At 41.0% G+C, this 25134-nt stretch overlaps 1 protein-coding gene across 2 annotated transcripts in view; it reads right to left on the bottom strand.

Annotated features, from left to right (window-relative positions):
- PRKG1 (protein kinase cGMP-dependent 1) overlaps positions 1-25134 on the bottom strand; it is a 526334-nt gene that overhangs the window by 16749 nt on the left and 484451 nt on the right. For both annotated transcript variants that reach the window (XM_072869342.1, XM_072869341.1), the window contains exons 10-12: positions 18415-18511; positions 4433-4572; positions 492-581 (exon numbers count right to left, since the gene is read on the bottom strand). In XM_072869342.1, the coding sequence (XP_072725443.1) occupies positions 492-581; positions 4433-4572; positions 18415-18511 (327 nt within the window). The remainder of the gene's footprint in view (positions 1-491; positions 582-4432; positions 4573-18414; positions 18512-25134) is intronic.

Here is a 25134-nt window from a genome sequence, read left to right as displayed (position 1 = left end):
GGGCACCAAGGACACAGCCGTAATTTCTGTGGTTGCAAAAGGTTGTTGTTCTAGGTAAATAAAAATTAAATTAATTAAATAATTAATTATTTTGATTACAATTAAAATATGCTGATGCCTATGCCCTTTAGAGATGAAGACACAAGGAAAGGGCAAAGACTTGTCATAGATGCAATTTATCATGACTACCATCACTACCTTCATTTTTTCAGAGAGGCCGTGACAAAGTAGCTCTGGATAAGTCTCCACTTACATAAAGCATTGTAGATGTTGGATACAACCTAAATCAGTCTTTATTCTCAGTTATAACTGGGTTCACTTAGTCTCTAGTCAACTACATAGGAACAAAAATAGCTCCTCACCTTTCCAGGGTCTTAAATCAAACATAGCATGGTAAGATCCAGATTTTGCTCGTGAAAGATAAAGACCTTTGGTTATCTGGAGGCATATTAGAAAATACTCCTGCAGGACAATAGTTTCTTATAACTCACCTGTCCCTGAGAATTGTCCAGAGCTCTCCACCTAGACAGGCTTCCATCAGCATGTACAGGTACTTGCTGTCCTTGAACGTCCTGTAGAGCCTGTCATTGGCAAATGAGAAAAATCATAAATAAATCCACAATATAAGCACAGGCACCAATCATTCCCACTTCTCATGGACCATGGACTTCATCACAGGAAGCACCACAAGACTAAGGGGAATCTTTCAGAGCTAGTGCTACATTTAAGGGGATCATTTCAATGTATTTTCTTGGGTGGGAAATATTTCAACAGAAAAGGATGGACACCTGAGTGGTGAAGTGTATTGTGGACCTCAGAAGAAGTCACCACTACTCTGGGTGCTACATATAAAATCTGCCATTTCTAACAGCATAATCTGACACTTGGCTTTCCAGATGTGCTTGAAAGAGAAGTTTTCCTACCATTTTTTATAACATCCATATAATCTTATTCTTCATGCTACAGAGTCTGGCTGCAGATCGGCAGTCTTCCTTCCATTTGGTCATTTCAAAGCAGCACCACCCAATTTGTGATTCATTTCAGAACTTAAACCCACTGATTTGGTAGAGTTTAAAGAGAACCCACGGAGATGCAGGTATCTAAAAGTGCTCTTCCTCTTCCTCCCAGGGACTGAATGTGGAGGAAAAATTGCCTAAAGGGATAGATGGGGCAGGCTTTATGAACCTGTCCTCCTTCTCAAGTACAATCTAAATTGTGTGGTAAAATCCGTGCTCTGTGTTTAATATGATATATTAAACAAATGGAACTATAAAACTATGGAAATAAACATAGGGAATTCAGTGTTAGCTGTTTTATTTAATTTTAGTGTTGAACTACGTTTGTACTTCTCGTTACATGTGTGGGTATATTGGTTCAGGTTGCCTGCAGGAACGAGCCTGCTGTATGTGGATACTGGAAAGGTTTCTTTGCAGCTGCACTGTTTAGAAATTAATTTTAAATATCTGAGCTCCGCAGCAGAAGGGGATGCTGAGAGATACTCTGTTATGGTGTAATTGCTCCATTCACGGGAATATCCAAGAATTAAAAATTAAAGGGCTGATACAACATGATATAAATTAAAACAGGTGGTTTTGCAGATTCTAGCTCTTCCCAGTGAGTGATAAATCCAGTTATTAATCTTTTTTATGGAGCTGTGTGATGGACCAGGGGAAAACACAGCAGGATTCAGTTCCTTTTGAAGGCATTCAGTTAAATATTAACTTAAGGTACATGGCAAAACACCCCGGCAGTTACAGCTTGGCTCTGATATGCTTTCACATCACGATGCTAGACAACATTTGTCCGCTGTCTGCATTTGCATAGCATCCAGCACACAGCTTAGCAGCAGTTACCTGCTATATTTTTGGCACGTTTAATAGAAAAACATCCCAGCAGGCACAGCTGTGATGTAGGCAGGAGTTTGGGTACTGAATATGCTCAGTGCTGATCTACCTGGGCAATATTCTGTAGCTAAAAGGTACTGTTTGCAGCCACTACAAAATTTAAAGGAAAAAAAAGTAAACCAGTGTTTCAGAACTCTCCTTACTGTAGTATTACCTATGTTGACATTTAAAACCTCAGTTATAACATGCTTCTCAGAAAAAGTTGGAACAAACTGACCATTTCATATGGTTAAAATTTAATGGATTTAACAAAAAAACCCCTACTTCTTGCCAGCTGGACAAAATATAATTTATCTTAGTAAACATTTCATCTACATTAAGGTTTACAGAAAACCTACATATTCAAGAATCCAAAATCTGAGTAACTAAATATTTTTAATTGCTCGGTAATTTAAATGTTCCTGAAATAAGGCATTACTTTCTCTTGTTATGGTCGCCCTTAATAAGGGCTGAAAATTTGCTTTCCAGAAGATTTTGTGGGCCTCAAATCTGACCTAAAATGTGCAGAAAAAGAATCAAATATCATTTATCAACTGTAATGGAAGCACAAAGTTTATACATGACGAAACTGAAGTATTTCAGTAGATCAAGCAGTCATAAGTTTGAAAGACAATAATTGGATTCTTCGGGAATTTTGTGTTCCCTGTTCTGATATCCCAGAGTTTGTGTCCTTGCTCCAAGATAATTTTAAACCCACCTTTCACCCGGCGTCTCAAAACACAATTAATCTACCAAAGTGATGAGATTTCTGCCCACAGCACCTAGAAAAATATTATCCCAGCTGGCCCAAGAAAGGTTACAAACAGATTATGAATAATTTTAGGATAGAAACTATAGCAACTTCAAATCCCCGTGGACATGCAAAAGGAGAAGCAAGGGGGAAAAACAGATGCAGAGTTTGATAAACCAGCGAGGATTTTCTAGCTGCGGCACATGCAATAGCAAAAGGTTGGACTTTATGACTTAGAAAGTCCCTTCCCAGTGCAGGATTTCCATGAGGTATTAAAAATAATTAAGGGAGACTTGTTACTATAAAGGATGGGAATTATTGCATGATATGGAAGTAAAAGACCTATGGCTAACATATCCTTTTTTCACCTGCCTACTGAAAGAATAAAAGTGGGAAAGAAGAAGTATTTATTTTATTAGCTATGAATATCAGTGGCTCCATTAGGAAACGTTTGCAGGCTCAGGCTTCTTATTTAGGAGCAGGTATTTCTGGATATGGTGTCAAAATGTCCCTCCAGTTGGCTGGCTCTGCACTTCCCCTCCCTTTACATCCCCATCCCAAGACAGTTCAGGCTTCAGAAAATAAATCCATAGGCTTAAATAGCCCGCAAGGTATATTTGGCTCTAGCCTAGGTAACAGCGGCATGTTTGTGAATCGAATATTACAGCGTGAAGGAAACTGCAGCTGGGTAGGGTGTCAGGCTGCAGTTGTCACCCATGAATCAGAGGCGAAGCCATGGGCTCCGGGGGAATCCCAGGGATCAGCCCAGGAAGGAAACACCCCTTAGCAACTGATGGGTGGCCGTCCAGGCCACGCACTTGCCTTTGCATTTTTATCATAGGGGTTTGGTTTCGCCCCTGGGTTAGTATGTCTCTCTGGAGCAATTTTTGGGAGCGGGGTTGATCTCCTCCAGCAAAAGGCAAGTGCTTCGGGCATCTCTTTGAGGGTGGGACTTAGCACCCTTGGCTTAGATGAGAGGCTGCCCTTTTAGATACCTCCAGCTTGGTGAAATGCATTGCTCTGCCAGAGGTTCTCACCACCCACCACTCTTATCCTGACCTAAACCATATAAAGAACCATCTCTGCTTCCTGCTGATAGATACTTGCAATCCTTGAAGAGTTAGAGAACTTCGCTATTAGGGTTAAAACAAACAAAAATGCCTGGCACCTGATTTTATTCACTGAAGAACTGCATCTGCTTAGGTTTTGGGGAGGGGTATGGTTTTAGCACATTTGCCCATGATAAGTCAAGGGATGAACTGGATTTATCTAATACACCCTAAAGAGAAGCGCTGGATACAACTGTTTATTCACATGGCAGTGCATGATCTCAAAGATTAAACCCTACCTTCCAGCTTCCCTTTGCGGGAAGGAAAATTCAGAAATTCAGAAAAAAGAGGAATGTTAACCTTGAGCAGGGGTGATGCTGAGTCACACTGTGTATGTCTACATGGAGCATCGCCCGCTGGCATCAGCAAGCTCTGCCCAAGCTGCAGGCTGGGGGTGTGCTTGCTCCAAGAGCCACAAAGCAATGTGAGCACAGCATGGGGACAAAGCAAACCAGTTAAGACATGAGTCTAGTTTATGCTTGGGCAGACATCCTCCATGGGCAGAATAATCTCATGTTGGCCTGGAGAAGACCTTATTCCTTGCACTGTATCTGCAGTCCCTTGCAGGGAAGCTATGGCTGAAGTGTTTTTCTAGCGATGGATGGATTATTCCTGTGTGGTTTCATGAAATGCTGAGATCGGCTGTGCTTTGCTACCCCACAGCAGCACATAAGGCGGAGGGGTGGTACCTCACGATGAAGTCCGAGTGTGCGCTCTGCATGATCTGCTTCTCTGAGCGGATGTGCTCCTGCTGCCTCGTGTCCACTATGTGACGTTTCTTCAGTATTTTCATGGCAAATGTTTTCGATTCTTCACTTTTCAGCTGGACCTTGGGTAGAGCAGGCAAATGCACTGGTTAGAACCAGGGCACACCCCCCCGCCAAACTGTGACAGTCCAACTGCATGGGGACCCACTAATCCCACCACCCTACCTTCAAATAATTCCTCTCACCACTTCAGGCATCAGCTTCACTTTGGTATGAACCAGAATTCTAAATACTTCGCCTATTGCTAAAATGAAAAGCCGTTTCTAAAACTCCATGTGTTTTAGGAAAAACCCAACCGTCAGTGTTACTGTCAGGTCAGAAGATGTTACTAGTTAACGTACAACTTCCACAAAGCCTTTTCCTATACCTAGTAACAAATGCACCGGCTCTGGCAGGGAAATGCAGTCCTTGGATGTTTGCAGAGGATGAGTGGAGCTAGCTTTTCAACAGCACTGCTTGGTCATATCTTTACTTTTAACCTTAAGCCTCAGCAAACTATTTTTAGCCTGATTTCCTGAGACAAGGTTGAAGGGAGTTGTTTGCTTGCTTGCTGGTGTAACCCTGGTAACTTCTGAACCCTCAGCCATCCCCAGCCCGCTCTGAGGGACCAGTACCCATCCCAAAGATAGCTGGATCGCAGCCATCCTTTCCATCTTGGCCATCCCCTCCTAGTCACCACCAAATGAGAAAGGAACCTCCTAATTGACCTACCAGGCCTCTTAGTTTGCTAAACTCCCCCAGCAGCTGCTTACAATAATATTGCCGGTTAAATGCTTTTCCCCCATTATAGTAAGAGGTGCCATTTGGCAACTTCTATTTTGGTTTTCTTGTAGGAATTTGGCTTCAGCCAGCAGACGAGTGGCTTGTCTGTCATCAAGCCCCAACAGAAATCCAGCTTGCCTTTTAGGTTAGGAGACAACATTCATGCAATTGCAACTTATTTAATATAATATCTATTTTTATATTTTCTTGGTAACAGAAATGCGGGCTGATATGAGACATGGCACCTTCCACATTTTCCCCAGGCTGTATACCATAACCTTGGACAGTTTCCTCTGCATTTGCTTTGTTCATGTAATGGTTCAGGTCGCAGGGAAAATGCAAGGAGGGATGGTACCCTCAGCACCCCGTCTTTGTCAGAAATCAAACTGGTACTCAGATGTCCACAAAGATACATATAGCTTAAGGAAATTAAACCCAAAAGGCTGATTCTCAGCTGGCAAAGAGATTTCCAACACCACCACAAATGATTCAGAAATAAACCCTAATAAATGAGAGTCCACCCATCCATGGCCAAAGTTTTCATCCTAAGTTCTTCAATATGTATATATATATGCATTTATTTCTCTATCTGTTTTAAAACCACTTGGGGTTTCGGTCCCCAGATTTGTGGCTTCTTATTTTCCCCACAGCCGCAAGCATTTCCAAGCCCACATGAAACTTTTCTTTTTCCAAAGGCACTATTCTGTATTTTACACCAAGACTTGTAATTGTTAGCTTTGCATGAAGCCTGTGTTTGCCATTTAATCTTCAGGGAGATAGGGTACAAAGACCTAAATAATCCACATACATAAAATAAAGAAAAACACTTTTCCTCATCTATGCAGTAGAGCTGCCCAGTTATTTATTGAACTGGTGCTACACGGCGCTGCCTCCGCTATGTGGTTTGATCACAGCTCAAAGCAGAAGGAAATTGTGCATTTATGGCAGACTGAAAGTGATAAAAACATTTTTGCTTTGGGGTTAGGGTTTGGGGTTTTTTTTGTTTTGTTTCATTTTGAATAAATGGCATATGGACTTTAGTTCAACTGTTTGAAGTAAATTATTTGATATTATCCAATCTAAATCAAACCAGGCTGTTTCAGGGGAGCAGGGAGAGAAGTGAGGTGACACAGAGGGAATGAAGACATGATGAAAGTTAAGGTAAAATCTGGGCTGAGCAGAATTTACTAAATCTGGCAAAAAAAAAAAAAAATCAATTAAGGTTTAGTATGACTAAGCATATACTTCTGGAGAACTTATCCCTCTTGCTTCTGATGGCGTTCCAGATTGCATGGTTTCCCATCAGACTTGTCCATCTGGTGATGGATAAGCACAATCAGCTGCCACATAAATTATTTCAAACAAAAGTCTGTGCAAATCCCTGTTAGATATTACAGATCAGATTTGTTTTCTTTCAGCCTGTATTTTTTAAGGTTGGGCTGTCCACAGACAAATAATAATGAACAGTGGAACCAAGAAAGTAGCTCCAGTAGCAACTCTGAACACTTCTTGGTCAATTTCATGAAAGAGTAAAAAAAAAAAAAAGAAAAAAAGAAGGTATTTAGCACTCTAAACTTACTTGAAACATAAATTCCTATTTTCCTAATGTTAATCTGTACTAGACATCAGAGTTAAAAATAAACACAGCAACCTGGTGGAGGCTCAGATGAATAAATTTCAATATTTTATAATAAAGTCTAGTATGAATAAATCCCAGTGTGTCCCCTTCTGGTATTATCATTTTCATACCATGGATTCTGACTACCTAATTTTTGTGTCTTTCATTAAAAATGCTATTTCTTTTATTAATTACTGTTTTTTCAGGGATGCCTGGGCACATGATGGAGAGTCTGGGGAAGAAACCTGCTTTCCTATATGTACTTGCACAGCTTCAAAACAAGTACAGGAAAGGAAATTACTATGAGGAAGCAGAAGGCAGTGGTTTTATTTGGTGTTTACCAAATAAATGTGATATTACCAAATAATGTGATAACATTATTAATATAATGTTATCACTGCCACAAATGTTTAAATATAGAACAATCAGGTGGCTACAATTAGCTAATGCAAGACTTTGACCTAATGCCACGGGAGAATTTAGATCCATTTTCCATTCCCACTCCTGTCGTGCTTCATAACACAGAGGATTTGCGAGAGTTTGAGATGGTGGGGGCGTTAATTTGCATTAAATGTGCTGATGCACCAAAACAAGCTGCTGAAGTACAAAATCTAAGGCTTACATTTTGGATCACCTGGTTGTCCACCTGGAAAATGAATCCTGCAAACTTCTCCTCCTTCTTCAACATGCCTGAGTCCTCCCCTTGCTTTGGTGTTTCTGCCAAATGTGGTAACTGTGAGGACTATTTTTATGATGTAAAGCTGGGGAGCTCCAGGTCATTTCTATTATTCTTACAAACAGTAATTTATAATATTAAGCTAATGATAGTTAATAGAAAAAAACCCCATGTCTAATTCCAATCTCATTTCAAAAGTAGAAAAAAAACTATCCAGGAATCACCTGAACTTTTTATTTAAAAAAAGAAAAAAAGGATTAACATTGAGAAGCTGAGAACGGGCTGCTGAGAACACCCTGTTCTCCAATTATAATGAGAAAAATAGCACAGGGAGCCACAGAGGCCACAAGGATTTTGACTCTCAGCTCAGAAGGAGGAGGGTACGTTGGGCAGGAAGCTCAGCCTCCCAAAGAAACCCACCACCAAAATCTCCCAAATGCTTTAGAAAAGGGAAAAGCATGCAGTTTTCCATGGAAGGCAGTTTACAAAGGAGCCATCCTTGTTACACAGCTCACAAGATCAGCTTTCACTCACTTGGAAGCAACATCTTATATTTCAAAGGCCCCGGCACTATTGATTTGGTGGAGACCTGCTGGAGCCTTGGGTTTCAACCGCTCTTCTCCAAGAGCAGCTGAGCTGCTAAGAAGATCGACACAGGGTAAACACCAACCTCCACCTCTCTCAACCTTTTTTTTTCAAGTTAAAAGAATTTCTGGTCCCTTCCCTCCTCCTTTTTTCACTCCTCTCCTCGTATTGACCTTACCCAGTCATTGCCCTTTCACCAGCACAAAAATCTCCAAAATTATCTCTCTTGGAGATTCAGTGCACTGATGGTAAGAGCAAACATCAAGGCCACTGTAAATGTTCACGTTCAACGATAATATTAAAGTTGCATATCTGCTGAAAGGCCCAGTGGGAGGAAAAAATTAGAAATAAAATTCATAGCACTGAGTATACTCCTTCCCTTTCTCTCTACCTTCATACACGTTTCAGCTTTCCATTTTATGTCCATCTCATCACTGAGCTCTGACACATGGTCCATGTCTGCAATTCTGTCCCCAGCTTGCACGGACCTAATTGCAAAAAGCAAAGCAGGCTTAACAGCTAACCTCCACCAAGAACAGACCTATGCCATCCTTTCTACTGCAATAATCCCCAAAACAGTGAATCCTTGTAAAGCTGTAGTTACTACTGATGCTCTCCTGGTCGGACTCCCTCCTGGTGAATCTACCTGAGCTCTTGCCCTCTCTGTTAGAAATGAACCTCTGGAGTAGAATATAAGCTTGTTCAGTTGTGAAAGAGGAATACATTTTCTCTCCAAAAGACAAGAAAATGCAATAGGGAGCATAGTTAAATAAAGCCCAACCACCACCTTAAAGAGGTGATGTACAAAACCAGAGAGAGAAGAGGTAAAATTAATTAATTAGGTCGTTCTGCAGGATCCAGGAAATGAACTGCATCCCAGTGACAAAAATAACAGCAGAAATGTTGTTTATAACTAAATGAGCCAATTGTAGAAGCAATTGAAGAAGAATAAGAAACAGTTGCTGTTATTTTGCATATATATGTATTTTGTATATACATATTTACATACATATATGCAAAAAATATAAATATATAACCGTATCGAATCTATATGGCATATATACTTATATGCATATATAATATAAATATAACATAAAAATACATATACATATATATTTTGCAAAATATTCTGGTCCAAGCACTGCGGTGATGGGATATCACACTTAGATTTGGAGCCATGGCTGCATCTTCAACCTGCAGATGCAACAGGGCTACATGGGAAGAGTCAGGCTCCTCCATCTTTTAGCCTCTTCCCATCACACAAGCTCACAGCATTTGCCAACCTCATGAAGAGGCAGCTATTCCTGTCCTCCACATGTGACACCCTTCCAGACCTCTGAAGCAAGGAAGCCTTGCAACGTCAGAGCGGACAGGAGTTGAAGCAAGCAGCTCTCTTCTGTGCCAGCCCCAAAGCTGTCCTCTCCCCACGTGCCTTGCAGTTGCATGTCACTTGGGGAGCACCGTTTACCGGGTGTCATCGCCTCATCATCTCCTCTTTGGCTGTGCTTCAGTGTGATGCCCCATTCCCATGGCACCAGGTGTTTTTTTGGCAGTCTGAGTCATCATGACAAAGCTACCCCTGAGCGAACCCAAACAGATGGGTCACTATCTGAAAACACATTCAACCAGAAGTTCTTCTGAAGAGGACATGAGGACACGGCAGGGAAATGGGCTTCATTTTGCTGCTAATAAGTTTAATTCACAGGACTACATTTAACTTCTCAGCATTAAGAAAATAATGCTTCTTCAGTAAAGAAACTTTCAGTAAAGTTCAGTATGAAGGGGGTGAAGATGTCTTGGTAGCGAGTTGAGTAGAAGAGGAATGCTACAAGACTGGGACAAGATGCAAATGCAGAGGAGAAAAGGAAGAGAGGAAGAGAAAAGAAGGGGAGAAGGAGAGATGGAGAGGAGAAGAAGAAGGAGAAAGACAAGATAAAGAGAAGAGATCCAACCTCTCCTGCTTTTCCAAGTCCTTGTTTCATTAGACCTCAGCTGGCTTCTCGTGGGCTTCCCATGCTTATATGAAAATGTTGGAACTGCTCCAAAAGCGTTGCTTTGCTTTATAAACTTCTGCAACTTCCAAAACACACAGTGCACTCGAGGCCTGATTTTTTTTTTTTTAACACAGCTATAATTCACATACAAATAAATACATTTTTACACCTTAGTGCTTGTTCAGACTTTCTGGGAAAATGGATATTGATGAGACAAAATCCAGGCCTCGATGGAAAAAAAGAGTAAACGGGTGTATCTGTGTGTTTCTTATCCTTCCTCTTTCTCTGTCTCTATTTACTATAAATCATGTATGTGTATTACGTATAGTCTGCAATGTGAGCCATTTCCGTGCAACTCCAGGGAGAGCTGAACTGATACAATGCAAGCTGACCTTGAAAATCTGTAAACATTAATAAATATTAACAGATATAGATGTAGAACAATCCCCAAAAGAAGGATTTATTTTCTGTGAAGACTAGTGAGGTGCCTGAACCTTGCCATACCTAGCCTGAGGATATGCTATTGTAACTACACTTATCTCATTCATATCTGGTCGTCTATTCCTGCATGATCTTCTAGGAGAAGATAGCAAAGAATGTCTCCCAATTTTCTGAATTCCCATTTACCTCAGATGCTGTGCCTGTGGGTTACAGCTCTTGCATGGCTGTGGGTTTTCCAAGAAGCCCTACAATTATGTTTTTTTCTCCAGGGAGCTGCTACAGATATTATTTGCCACTATGGTACCCTGTGCAGACCCTTGAAGCCATGAAAGAGCAACAGACCCAAGGGCATGAAAGCAGAGCTGAACACATATTTATAGTTTATCCTTCCTTCATTTTGGCAGCTACATAGAGGTTATAACTGGAATGGTGTCTGCCACATAAAAATCCCCAGATTTCTTCTCGCTAATATAATGAAGGTATTTGAACATGAACTTTCACAGTGTCTGGACACCGTGCTCACAAAAACCTTGCTTATGAGCCTTTTCTGCTGATCTTCAAGGGAGCTGGCCAGGCTCCCAGCTAAATGGGAACACACACAGGGAGCAGAGTTTGTGCAAGTAAAAAATATTTCGTTTACTCTGGAGATGTGGCTTTTTCCTAAACAGGCAGTAACAGTGAGCTTTAGGAGCTGGACAGAAGCTTTTCTTGAACTCTTGTGTCCACGACTCACAGACAAATTTCTTGTTGCTCACGTCTCCTGTTGAACTCCCCGTGTAGGCACAGTGATACCTCTATAATGACAAGGATGCTTTTTCAAAGGACTTTTTGCTAGCTGGGCATTTTGCTATATGTGTATTATGTGAATATAATGGAGCCACAAATCAGTGCTATCATGAAATGTGAATATCTTTGTATCACGTTAAATAATAACTGACTCAACTGCAGCGCTCAGGAGCTGAAGTGGAAATGCTTTTGCTTGCTAGGTATGTCCAAGGTCCTTTATTTTCCACCATTTCCCAGCTAGATGCATTCAAACCAACAAAAATAGCAGCAGCTGTTGCTGAGTGCAGCACTTGCAAGCTGAGCTCTCCTAATCCCAACAGCTGAGCTGCTGCACGAACAAAGCGGCGACTTCTCCCCCCCCAGCAAAAGAGTACAGCATACTTTTTGTACTAAATATATTTATGTTCTTCCAGGATGAAATAGATTTCCCCATCATAATACTCTTTGCCTTACAACTTGTTTTTTTCCCAGCATTTTCTGTTATTAGGCAAGAGAGAGAATATCTTGCTCATATTTATGTCTCAAAGCCTACTGTGGTGCTCAGTATTGCAGATCTCTCCATTAGGGTTTTGAAGGTACTTTGCACATGTCCTTAAGGCCAGATCCAGCCACTCTCCTGACCTAAGGCTTACACAGAAATTGTGGTTTGCATATCCAAATTACAAGCATGCTATCCAGTGCTTCTCACTATATCCTTTCCACCTCGTGCTCAACATCATGTTAGTTTTGGGTTAGCTGCATGCTGCGTGTGAACAGGCAAGGCGATTGGACTGGGTTAGACTGGAAAATAAGTCAAGACCAAAAAAAAAGACCTAAGATGGCATGAAAAATAATGGAGTAAAAATTAAGTCTTTAGGAAATACATCAGGGTGAAAACTGTCCATGACAGTGATCTTATTTTCTTTAAAAAAGTCTAGATTCAACTGGTTGGGAAAGCACTAAATATCGTATCACAATCTGAGTGCTATGGGACTCTACAGGAAAATAAATTGCAAAATTACACTCTATGAATACACCTAAGTATACACTAAAAAATGCACAGTCCTTAGAAAACCTCAGCTCTTTAACAATTAAAGTTGCTTAAACAAATACTGAACTGTGCTAAAACCCTGTAATTCTGTGTTTTGAACCCTGTACTGAAAATTGATATTCAATGCTTGACAACACGCACAACTAAGTTTTTTATAAGCAAGAGCATTGGGAAATGTATTAAAATTTGTTTCTTTCTATAAAGCCCAAAGGTAAATATTATTTTTCAAAAATGTCTAGAAGGAAAAGGCTAAAAAGCAGTGAGGAATGTAAACTGTTTCATGCATAAAATCATTCCAATAAAAAGTAAATGCAGAAGAAGGGTTATATAGCTAAAATATGCAAAACCAAATGGAAAATCTCTCTACTGTGGTTTCTTGAAAATAACAGATGAACCTAAACACTCCAACCCCATACATGATGTGGCCCCGATCCTGAGTTTGGCTTTGTCCGCAATATAGCATCTATTTTTCCATCTTATTCCTGCCTCCAGCCAGAGCTGAGGCTTCCGGCTTGACAGCTCATATCCTGATCCAGCCTCTGACAATATTTGATGGGCTACAAATGGCATCTCATCTTTCCAAACTTTGACAACAGCCTTTCCATTAACAGACAACCCCTGAGAATATGTTTCCATCTACAAAGGATGTATTTAATTCCATTAGAATTAAAAAGCAAAGGAAAAACAAAAAAAAAAAGTGCTGCAGTGGTCCAGCCCCATCTGACAGTATCACTAAAATTAAGCATCCTGCATATAGTTAAGAAGGGAAGGAAAAAAACCAAGCCAAATCTTCATAACCAGCATTTTTGCTCAGCTCAGTAGCAGTGGTTTTGTCAGATGAACGTGGGATTTACTCAGGTACCTGATCTGCAAATCCCTCACTTAAATCTCAATTTCTTCACCTTGACGGCACCCAAAATGCCCATTCTTTCAAAAGGAAGGAGGACAAAGGATTCCTGACAATTAAAAATAAAAATTAAGGGATTTCAAAGAGAAGACTGATCTTTCTAATAAAAAGCTTCGTAATAGCTGGAACAAAAGGATAGTTATGCAATTGGAAATTTCCACTAATAAATATCTGAATTATGCATCTGTCAGTCTATTGGAAGACAATTATGGCATTTTTTTCCTCACCATCTAATTATTCACTAATGGTTTTGTTTACAAAACAGGCTAGAGGCTATAATAAATTTGATTGCACTTCATAATCTGTGGCCAGATTTCTCTTAAAATACAAATAAAAATGAAAAATGCTGTACCGTCCATTTTAAAAAGGTCTTGTATAGCCCCAGTAAAATGTGGCTGAAACTAAGGCTTCGTTTTTATGTGTATGTCTTTATTAATCCCCATTTTGAAAAGGAGTTTAGCTTTTAGTGGCCACCATCAAGCCAAAAGGACTTCTAGTATATGGCACCATAAAACACTTTCATTAATGGCTTGGATTATGAAATAAGAAGAATGCTATTATCTTTGCATCTATTAAAATCAAGCCAGAGAGGGCTGGGAGCACTTTTGAGAAGAGCAAGGGAATTCAAACTAATTTTTACAAATTGAAGCGATGAGTTGAAATAAAAGGGACACCATTTAGTAGTGGCAAAGTGCTGCTCCTAGTTGTCCAGCTCTACCTGAGCAGAGGAAGGTCCAGGTTGGACTAATGTGCCTGGTTTGGGCATTGCTCCAAAGAGGTGAGAGCCAGCTGGAGACTGAGGAACAAGAATGATCACAGGCCTACAAAGCATGAATTAGATGTAAAGCTCAAAAGAAGCACATTTATTCTGTTAAAGAAAAAGAGTTCTTCAAGGTTCACGTGATAATGGTCTTCAAATACATACAACCCAAACTCAAGGGTTGTATGTATTTGTATTTCAAGCCTACTATAGGCCGCAGCAGGGAGATGTCAAATATTAGGAAAAACCTTCCTGGGAACCTCCTTCCCTAAAGACTTCAACAACAAATTAGGGAAAACTGTCCAGAAGTGGTTAGGAATATGTGACTCTGCCTGGACGACGATCTCTTTAGGTCCCTTCCAGCTCGAGGTTTAACGACCATATGGTTGAAATACGTGCTCTAAGTGCCACTGACTTCCGCAAAACTGCTGAATGTTAAAACATATGATTAAATGTTTTGCCAAGTCAGGGCTAAAAACTGAGACTGTCCTTAATCTGCCTATTGCCTGCTGCCTTCAGGATGTCCCAATCTGTATGTTACCCATAGGAGTGCAGAAGGCACAGCTCCCTCCAAGCTTGCATATGTGCAAGGATGGTGGGTAAGTCTATAGGTTTTCACTGGCATATCTGTCCTGAGAAGTGAACAAAGATGTAGCTGAAAGTAAGTCTCAATCAAGCTTGTGATGGGGTGTGGAGAAAATGTATTATTTTTGCAATTTTATAACAACAGGACTGATTTAACATCTTCTCCTTCCTCCACCTCTGAGCAGTTGTTGGAAGTGATAACTGCATAAATGAATATAACAAAAAGGCATGTGTTCAGGCGTGGACCTGATTTTCAGTCTACCTGTGCTCAGCCATCACCTACATGAACTGATTTCACAGCAGTAACTCTAACACTGTATGTTCAGATACTCCAATACATTTATTTCAGAGCTGTCTAAAATAATCTTGATTTAAATCCAAAATAACTGACCTGGGGCAGATGATTAGAAACACAGGACTTAAAAGGAAATTAAAGAACAAAGACAAGAGCAATAAAGTTCAGGAGACATGATTTATGAAGGCTGAGCTACATCCCTGTCCTCTGCAAAGCAGTGCTTGGTGGGATATGAACCTGAGATGACATACTCATTCCCTGTTCCAACATATTATTGAGGCACATGGATCCTAACACAGAAGATGCTCAACTGACACAGTGCTGAGAAGCCGAGTTGCAAAAAATAGTGGATGCATCTGTTAATCCATGCTATTAAAAAACAAGAATTCACTCCTACTGTTTTCTTTCTGCCCTGCTAAGGGAGGTATCCACCAGCTGGGTGAGACATGTCCTGGAGCAGCTTGCACCTACTTGGTAGCCCTCCAAAATGCGGGAGAGTTGTCCTAGGAATGTGGCACCAGCCGGCCCTGGGCAGACTGTGGTCTCTCCAACCCGCCTGGTTGCTTTTCAAACATTGAGGATCACACAGATCCTGCTGTAAGTGAACAAAAGCCTTTATTTGCTCTTGTTCCAGAGGCAGAGCTGGTCCCCATCTAAAATAGCACAGCCACTACTCAGCTGGTTTCTCTCCTCGAGAGAAGTCTGGATAAGAGCCGATTACATAGTCCAGCTGGGGATGAAGGAGAACAGCATCCATAAGGACAAGGCGTGTTGCAAGAGGCATCAGGCTGCCATCAAAAACCTGAGCAATTATGTACAACACCAATGCAAATCTGTTGGAAATGTCACTTGACATACAAAAAATAAAACAACCTAGAAAAACAAGAAAAAAAAGGTATTTCCACATGTAATGTCTATAAAATGGAAAATTATTTAAATTTTAGGCTGTCTCACCTAAAAGCCATGTACTTGTGTACGAATGCATTGAAAGGGTGATCTCTCCAAACAGGCAGCATTCACAGAGGTGTCTGGAAAACCAGCATATATTGACACAAACCACAGCTGGCAATTAAAACGCAGGCCAATGGGAGTGTTATTTCTTCTTGGCCAGCAAGACCCAAACTAAGCCTGAGATATTCCAGTTTCCAACCAGACACCACCAGTTGCCTTCTTGAAGGATATGGAGATGCCCTGGGGGGGCCTGCCCACAGCGGCTGAGGTTAAGCTATAAAAATCTTCTTCCTTGCAATGCACTTTATTTATTTGATCAATTTTACTCTTGTAAAACACAAAAATGTGAATGTTTTCCAGGAACAAATTTCAATGCTGCTGTGCACCAGCAGGCTACCGTAACACACGCAGGCAATAAAAGAGTCAATTCCTCCAACACGTTTTGCATTAGTTCATTTTTTAGCCTTAAATTATAAAACATATTTTTCATGGAGAAGATAGAAGCAAAAGTCAGCAATTCTAGGCTCAGTTTTGACAAAAAGAATATTTTCTTGTTTTAGTAACAAAATTTCCCTCAGTGGTAAAGAAAAATAATAAAATCTGAGGTGTTAAACTAAACTTTTATCCTTCTGTATTATTTAAGAACCACAGAAAATGACCTTAACCAGCATTTTCCTGCTTAGGAGAGGGGCACCCACCCCTGAATAAAATCTCCATGAGGTGATGGAAACGTCTCTCCCATCAGTAGCCTTCTGTAGGCTGCATAGGTGGCACCCAGGAAGCTTCTGAGATTTGGACATCTCCTAAGATTTCAATATTTCTACCTGACTGTGATCTGATACATTGAAGCGACAGAGCATGTCCACTCCTGCTCTTCCTCACACCTGGCCAAGCATCACGCATTAATAAGATTCATTTTTTGTCAACACCTTAAAGCTTCCAAATTAACTCTGTTAGCAGCCAGAGGTAGAGGACTGGCCCACGGCCATCAATAGCACAGTCCAATTTGTTTTCACATCTGTGCGGTTTGAGGGTCCCATAAACAACCCCTCATGAAGACAAACTCATGCACCTTCCCAGGAACATCTTGAGGTTTTCAAAGCTTGACAGCATGCATCAAAAAAGCCTTAAAATGAAAACAAACTTCACAAGGTCCTCCAAAAGATTCAAAACAAGTTCCAAACTGGTGGGTCCCTCATTACAGGTTACCTCAGGAGGTGAAGCCAGCAGTGTTGTTAATTTAGGAGACAAATCTCCTGAGCTTTATGCTGTTGTCAACAGAGGGGGAAGGGCCTTCAAAAGGGAGGTTGAGTGCAACCTGAATTAAACTCCTGCTTTAAAGTGTCCTCCACAGCAGATGACTATAGAAGGAGCGGGGCAAGAACAGCCTTCCCAGGCTACGCGTGAGCTCTCGTGACTGTCTTCCAAAACAACAGTTGCTAATATCAACTAAAGAAATAAATAAAAACTCAAATCTAAAAGCCAGGAAGGGGCCAGCATTCTCACAGACATGCTCTCCTCCACACAATTTTACATACATCCAAACAGGAAAAGTCAGGAATAAATCACATGGAAGAGCAAGTTGCACTTTTAACACAGAATTTACCCGTTATGTCACAAATAATCACCGAAACATTCATTTTGCCCGTTTTCCTGTTCCCAGCACTACAGGCATGTTTGGGTCCTGCAGGGTTATGGAGTGGGGATTCCCCTGAAGTTTCATGATGGCAGCAGTAACTCTGTTCACTTTTCTGCCCCTAACTTACAGGAGTTCCTAACATACTGTACTGGTGTCTGGTATCAGAAGCTCCTCCGTGCTCAGCACTGTCATGTAAACTAAGCTCCCTCTTTCTATTATAAGTTTTTGTATTTACATGATATTACAAACGGGTCACACAACAGCTGCCATTTCAGTCTCCTCCCGCTCAGGCTTTGTTTTAAAAAAGACTACAGAGCTCTAAATCCAAGCAGAGCAAAAAGCTAGCTCAGATTTTTCCCTTGTTCTAAAATTCTGCAAAAAATAAGTAGTTTTCTGTGAAGTGTTGTCATAGTTCAGACATTGGATCAACAGCTTTTGTGATAACCAAGGAGATCTATCGCTAGACCTGAATTAGAAACTGCTTAGAAGAGACATCATACTGTTACTCCAGTTTTGCCTAAGTAAGATTTTAGATTGCTCTTTCAATCTGAGCACTCAACAGCTGCACAACTCTTCAGGTTGTTTTTAAAAGGCAACCAATGCCATAAACATAGGACCACTTGGAGAGAGAAGATGTGTGCTCCTCTCTCAACCTAGTACATAAATTCTTGGTTACTGCAAAGCATGTATTTGTACATTTTTATTTACTGGGAAAAGTAATTCAGCTTTCTTCAACCATTAGAAAATATATAATCCCATTGCATAATTTTCTTCCAGTTATTCGGGTGTAATAACAAAGAAAAATTGAAAGACTCATAAGACAGTAACTTATTCTAGGACATCACGCAAACTTCAAAGAAGAAAAGGTTACCTACCAGCTCAACTCGTCCAAACCCTCCGACTCCAAGGGTGTCAATGATGTTGAAATCAGACAGTTTCAGGTTGGCGAAGAAGGCAGCTTCGGCTTCGTATCTGGATTTTTTTATGCGAAAAAATGGAAATTTCTTAGAGGTGCAAACATGAGTACTGCGCAATACCGTACCCGAATGGCATGAGCGTGGAACAGCCTTTACCTGCTTAATTTCCATCTTATCTCTTACAGTTTGCTTTTATTCACACTCATCGTTTTGCTGGTCCCAATTATAGCATCGCTCCGATGTGCATGGTTTTCCAAGTGAGAAAAGCAAACATGCCTACAATGCAAATGTCTGGTACTGCAATTCAGCTCCAGCTACCCAGCAAACGCTACATTTTGATATTTTCTGTTGATCTTCTTGTGGGTGGGGGCTTTTTTGGTGTCTTTAAGTATTTTTGGAAGATAAAGTCTCTCATAGGAGTTTCGCTTATCCACAGGCTGGCAGTAGTTTCTATAAATGTTTATTGAAAGTGGCAAGATCATTAAGGTCCCTGGAGAGAAATCACAGCCAGGTTTTATGAAATCAGATCCGATAAGCTGCGGGCTGGTGTGCAAATGCCTGAAATGAATGACTTCAGTCACATATTAACATTCCTATAACAATATCTTTACTTTTTTTCCTCCTATAAACTCACTTGGAGTAGACGTCTCAACCCAGGAGGTCCCAAAATCCAGATGCTCTCTCTTAAGCCCACGTCCAACTGTCTCGCAACACAAGTTCACCAAGCCCTTGACTAAGGAAGCATGCAAATCAAACACATGCAAGCCTGCCAAAATAAGCTTCCCATGACTATCCTCATGAATATGATTCCTCTAAAATAGCTCCTTGTCAAGGTTTATGGTATTTTTAGAAAGGCTTGGAGGGGAAATGGATGAACAGGATCCACCCACTCAATAAAGTTTGACATTCAGCTACCAGAGAAGTCCCTGTGCGTGTACCACCTTTGGCCGCTGGTGACACAGACTTGTATGGGAAAAGAGTGTTGACGGGATTATGGAGAGAGGCATGGAGGGTGTAAAGGGGGAGTTGGCTTCATTTTCAGTACTTGATTTTAGCCATAATATCTTGCAATGGATAGACCATAATCCGCTATTTCACCTGGATGTTTCATTTGTGCATGATAATGCTAGTGTAAATATAAAACATCATAGTGTTAGCCATATATATGTATCCGCCTATCTTTTTAATGTACCTTATCTGTCACACCTGTCTCTGATCTAATTCAATAATGGGATTTACTGACTTATTCCCTTCAAACCACCTTCTTTAGTCTATTTAAAACTGCAATGACATTGGGGGAGAAAAAGAAAAAAAAATTAAAGTTAAAAGGGAAAAATAAAAAGAGGTGTCAAGAAAGGTGAAAGGTCACATAATGAAGCCCCATATCCAATGCAGTAAGTGCAATTTTATCTCAGAGGTGCTGTCGACAAATTACTTAAGCTCTGGTTTATTATTTATACTGTCACCAGATCCCCTCGGTGACCTTGCTCTTGTGGCCACAGCAGCCTGATGCATCTGATTTTGGCAACCAATCAGTACTGAGCCTGCTTCAAACTTGGGATAACCTTGTGTGGCACAGCTGCTTATCGATCGCTTTATACTCATCATGAGGTGCATACTAACCCTGTCACTAAAAAACCTCTGCTACAGGACAGATGTTCCCTTCTAAATCACAGCAGACACGTCATTTTACAGGTGCCAGAGCAATGAGATGGGTCTAATTTTCTTGATAAATGTATAGACCAGTTAAATACCCTTAATGATTTATAATTGCTAGGAAGATGAAATGCCAGCATGGAAAATTTCCCTTCAACAGTCAAACAACAGATGCAAAACTTCAGGTCAAGAAGCCCTGCATTACCTTTGCCCAAGGCTTGGGAGCCTCCCTTCTTGGTGGAATGAGGCAGGAAAGAAAATCTGAAAGGAAGCCATCTCGTGCTCCCAGGGAGGCAGGGGACCAGCTACGCTATCCTCTCCCCTGGGCAACTAGTGAGGATTTCTCAGTGCTGAGCAAGGAGGGGATGAGAGATGCCAAACAGCAGTGTGTCAGTCAGAAGGGTTAGGGTCTCTGTCCCCAAAAACATATGGGACAGAGAGGGGAAATATTTTTTTCTGTATAATACCTCTTATCCTGAAAGACAACCAAGTCCTACAAAAAGGATGTATAGTTCACATTGTGCGATGTGAGAGGACAAAAAATAGGTAAGACATAGCACAGTGCTGGCAAGGCAAGCAGGACCATAGTCCCAGCCCCTGCAAATTCCACCAATTCTTCTGAAAATCCCTCAGTTCAATGGGAAATGGGATCTTCTGCTCCAGTCCCAACTTTTTCATCATTTTGTGTGTTGAGTCGCAGAAGTCGAAAGCTCTGCTGATGGCTTTTAAAGTAAAAAAATCTGTTCATTTATTATTGTGCTTAAAAAATGTACTTGCAGCATTATTGTGATTGCTTTTTGAAATCTCTTGGCTAATTCTCTTTGACAGACTGCTTATGTGTAGTTAGTACATACAAGTGCAATGAAGCATATAAAACAAATTGGATGCGGTTTTCTACATACTGTGCAACAGGCATCCAAAAAACAAAAGAAATTCCAAAAATTTACAGTGAAACCAAAACGCGTGTAAAATCAATCAAGCAAGCCCTTCACATGCTTAGTAACGGCAGTCACATCTGAATTCTGTTTTATTCCCAGCTACAAAGGTCAAAGTCCACTTTCAAATCAAAATCCTATAAACTAACAGGAGTTATGCACTTCAGCCCTGCAAAGCTTAAGAATAAATCTCTTCAGTCACTTAAATAAAAATATTGAAATGCAAATATTCCCAAGCCATCTCCTAATTCAGAAATCAGGGCGTAATCCTCATCCAGAAATTTAGAATACGAATTCAACTTCTGTCCTTCAACTTCCTTAATTTGAGCGTGCTGCTCCCTACACAGAAAATCCTAGGGTTTTGCAGTGTATGCTCCTTGCTCAACAGAATTATAGTGAAAAATGTATGTGATGTCTTAATTTTATCACCTCCAAAAGAAAAGGAACCCTTTCAAGGCATTGCGAGGACTTGTGCAAAGAGGCACAGAAGAAGTTTAAAAATTAATATTAGTGTGTCTGTAGGAAAATGTTCGGTTCTGGACCAGGTTGAAGAAATATGCTACGCTCAAGATACTGGGGAGAACGCTTGGGAATATAACAGAGATGGGATGAATGGCAGAGACAGTTTGACCACACTTGTGCAAGATGACCTGGAAATAACTCAGCACTCTGTGGGAAAAATACACATGTGCCAGGTCAGGGCATATTTCTTCTGGGTACCGCTTTGCAGATGCCACAGCCTCTTCCCATCTGGTACTTAGCAGTCTAATGAGAAAGGCAGTTATATTCTAAATATGCAGCTGTATGCCGATGGTCCAAGACTTTTCAAACAAGAAAATGATTTTTTGACCTCTGGAAGAGTTGGTGATTTAAGTTCCTAAATTAATAGATAAGAGGTGTATTGGGAAGACATCTCAGGCAAGCTCGGAGGCATGAATGCTGATCAGCATCACACCCACATTCAGTGACATTCTGGAGCTACACAGATGCAAGGCTCAAACTTTCTATTCTCAGATTTCTGGGGTTTTCTGACTCTAGTTGAATTAGACATAATTAAGAAAGAGCCCTTCTCCGCATATTTTGGTAATTGTGCTTCTTGCCCCAGCTATCACAGGCCAAAATGCCTGGAAAATCATAGCTGGAAGGGCACAAAAAGAAAAGATACAGAGAACGTGTTATCCAAATAGGGAGAAGCAACAAAAAGTCTGTTCTTTAATAAAGAGCTTTTAAAATTACAGCTGAGATTTTCACAAGAGCTTGTGGGAGGCCAGGTATCAACTCCCAATGCACTCTTAATGGGACTTTTTTGCTTATTGAAACTGGGTTTTGTCACCTACCCTACCAAACCAACCCTGCCAGAGCTTACAGTCCACTCCTGTAGCCAACAGGAGAGGTATCGTCTCCCTAGGGGATGTCAGAAAACATTACAGAGGAGGAAATGCTCAGATCTAGGTCAAACATGAGCATCCTGCGGAATCTCCCAAGCTCTTCTCCAAGGTTTCCTGCAAATCTGAATGACAGAGGTACCTACTGAAATCTCACTCAAAAGACTGGCTTTCTGTAACTATCTTGCCCTACCGAGTATCAGTGCCCTCCTGTGGAAGAGTTGGGGCTTGGGACCACCATTTCTTTCTCTCTTTCCAAATAAAATACATACTCTTAAGGAGCTGCTAATTAAAATGCCTTGATTCAGCCTCCTCTTCGGCACAGATAGGCGTCACATGCAAGAAACCAAAGTTCTTGGGGGGATCAGGAGAAAAGACCATTGCCCACATGTCCTGTTACTTTGAAACAGCAGCGCAGGAGCCACAGCCCAAGCATTTGGGCAATGCCTGTTATGCAGATCGGGAGAGGAAAACATGTGGCTTCTTGCACTGCTGGAGGTTTCTAACCATTTAAATGAGTGATTGCCTCCTAGGATGATTACTCTGAAACACATTTCAAGCTTTTCCTCCCAAAAATACAAATAAAATAAAAGAAAAAAAAAAGGAGAGAGAATCATCTTACCTAGGCAGCTAAAAAGGATAAATGAGAAAATGCAAGGAGCAAAGGTTTGCAATTACCCAACTGCTCAGCTTTACTAAACTAGCTCATGATTCCTATCACATGAGCTACATGTGTTGGGAAACATTAGACATCTGTTACCAAACTGTCATCTTGATAGAAAACTTGGCTTCTTTCCACCTGTGTGCTGCCAACTAGATGTAAATTGCAACCAAATGGGAACCAACCACCAACTCCCTGATAAGTGCAACGTAATCGTTTTGGGTGGATAAAACCAGAATTTCAGAGCCTTCCTCAGTGACAGACACTTGCTTGTTTAACAGCTGTTTTGTCGGCCTTATATTCAGTTCTGTTGGCTGGCCTGATCACTATATCACCCATTGTAGAGGCAATGCACTTCTGCAGGTAGAAATACTGAATCTCTACAAAGACTAGAATAACTTGAGTTGCAATACTTGGATGGTGATGATCAGACCCAGTCTGCAAGAAGACACACGTGCAATGAGCCTAAGAGCCACAGGTGGGGTGGGGAAAAAAATACATCACAAAAGGAAACCCTATTTCTGTGCCCACTAAATAAGAGATTTATCTCAGTCCATCTCTTCATGATTCTTAGGATACAACTAATTTCTTTTTAGGATGCTGCTTCAACTGATGCTGCACTTTAAAAAAATGAATTTGTGATAAATGAAAGGAAAAATTACCTCAAATCTTCAATTTTGTGACTATTTTTTTTATACACCTGAACCTAAAATATTTTAGCCCTAGCAAAATAACCCACCTGGGTCTAGTCTACTCATGGCACCTGGCTGCTGTTCGCCTGCCTGGTACCGTGAAGTCACGGCAGGTTTTCTGGATTGGATTCATGCTATTAAGAGAGATGGAATTCGAAAGGTGAATGAAAAGTGGCAGAGGACATGGATTGAACTCATATAATAAGGAGGCTTCGTTATCTGAAAGTGATGTAAGGAAGAGCAGATGCAGCAAATGGTGGTAGGGCTCCCATGCCTTCCCTTCCGCGCCAGCCAGCCCTCTTCCCCGCCTGCTCAAATGACTCCGAAAAGCTCAGGTTCAGGTATTTCTGAGTGATTTTGGACAAAGGGAAAATCTATGAATGGTCATATGGGTGAAAGTGAAATAAAAAGCACCTCGTGTCATGTCCACACGAGATCCTTACCTTCAACTACGCCCTGTTTGAGTGGGGCTCAGAAGATCTAGCCACATTCAGGCAACAGACAGAAGCATGGCACAGCGACAGTTTATTTTACACAGCCAGCAAGATCCAGAGCCTGGGAATGCCTGAAAGCAAATTCTTGAGAGGCATTGAGAGCAAATCTGTATTTCTTTACGGTGCGTTGCCACTCATCCTCTCAGAGGTCCCACCCCGCGTGCAAAACCCTTCTTATCTAGCGTTCCCTCCAGATATCAATCTATTTGGGTCAGTACATTTTGGGGGGGGAGATGTCCCTTGACAAACCACTGCAGGAACAAATCCACTCCAAGGGTATGAACCCAAAACCCTGTTGGGGAAGACCATAACATGCTCATCAGACCTCTCTAAGAGTCTGATCCTGCAAGGTGAAGAGCACTCTCAGGTCTCCATGGAATTGTATTGGCTGTCCCTCTGTATAGGAAATGCCTATGTTTTGTGTTTCTTCCTCTGGGTACCAGATGTCCGTCTCTCTCATGATGCACAAATGCATCTTTTTACTTTCAAATGTCCCTTTCAGATAAACGCTGGCATCAGTAAGAACAAAAATATAAAGAAAAAGACCAGCTCTTTACCTATTTTACTGTCCATCGCATAACATTACAGGAAAGTTGAATTTATTTCAAGCTCTGTCACATTATCACAATTTATTAGCTCGTTCACAAATACAGGATCAGAAAATTGTACCAGGACATCTCCATTGACAGTGAAAGCAGGAAGACGCCAATCAAAGACACCAAGCTGTTGGATAAAAGTACCGACACAAGATGACTAGGATTTCTCCCATTGGCAGTAAGGTCACTGTTGCCCAGCCAGCCCTGAGTTGCATCAACCAGGGAGCACTGACATCTGATTGCCTTAATCCAAATGGGG

This window comes from Ciconia boyciana, chromosome 8, assembly GCF_034638445.1.
Source record: "Ciconia boyciana chromosome 8, ASM3463844v1, whole genome shotgun sequence".
Lineage (NCBI taxonomy): Eukaryota > Metazoa > Chordata > Aves > Ciconiiformes > Ciconiidae > Ciconia > Ciconia boyciana.
The sequence above is the reverse complement of the archived record's forward strand: the minus strand, read 5'-3'. Positions and strand labels throughout refer to the sequence as shown.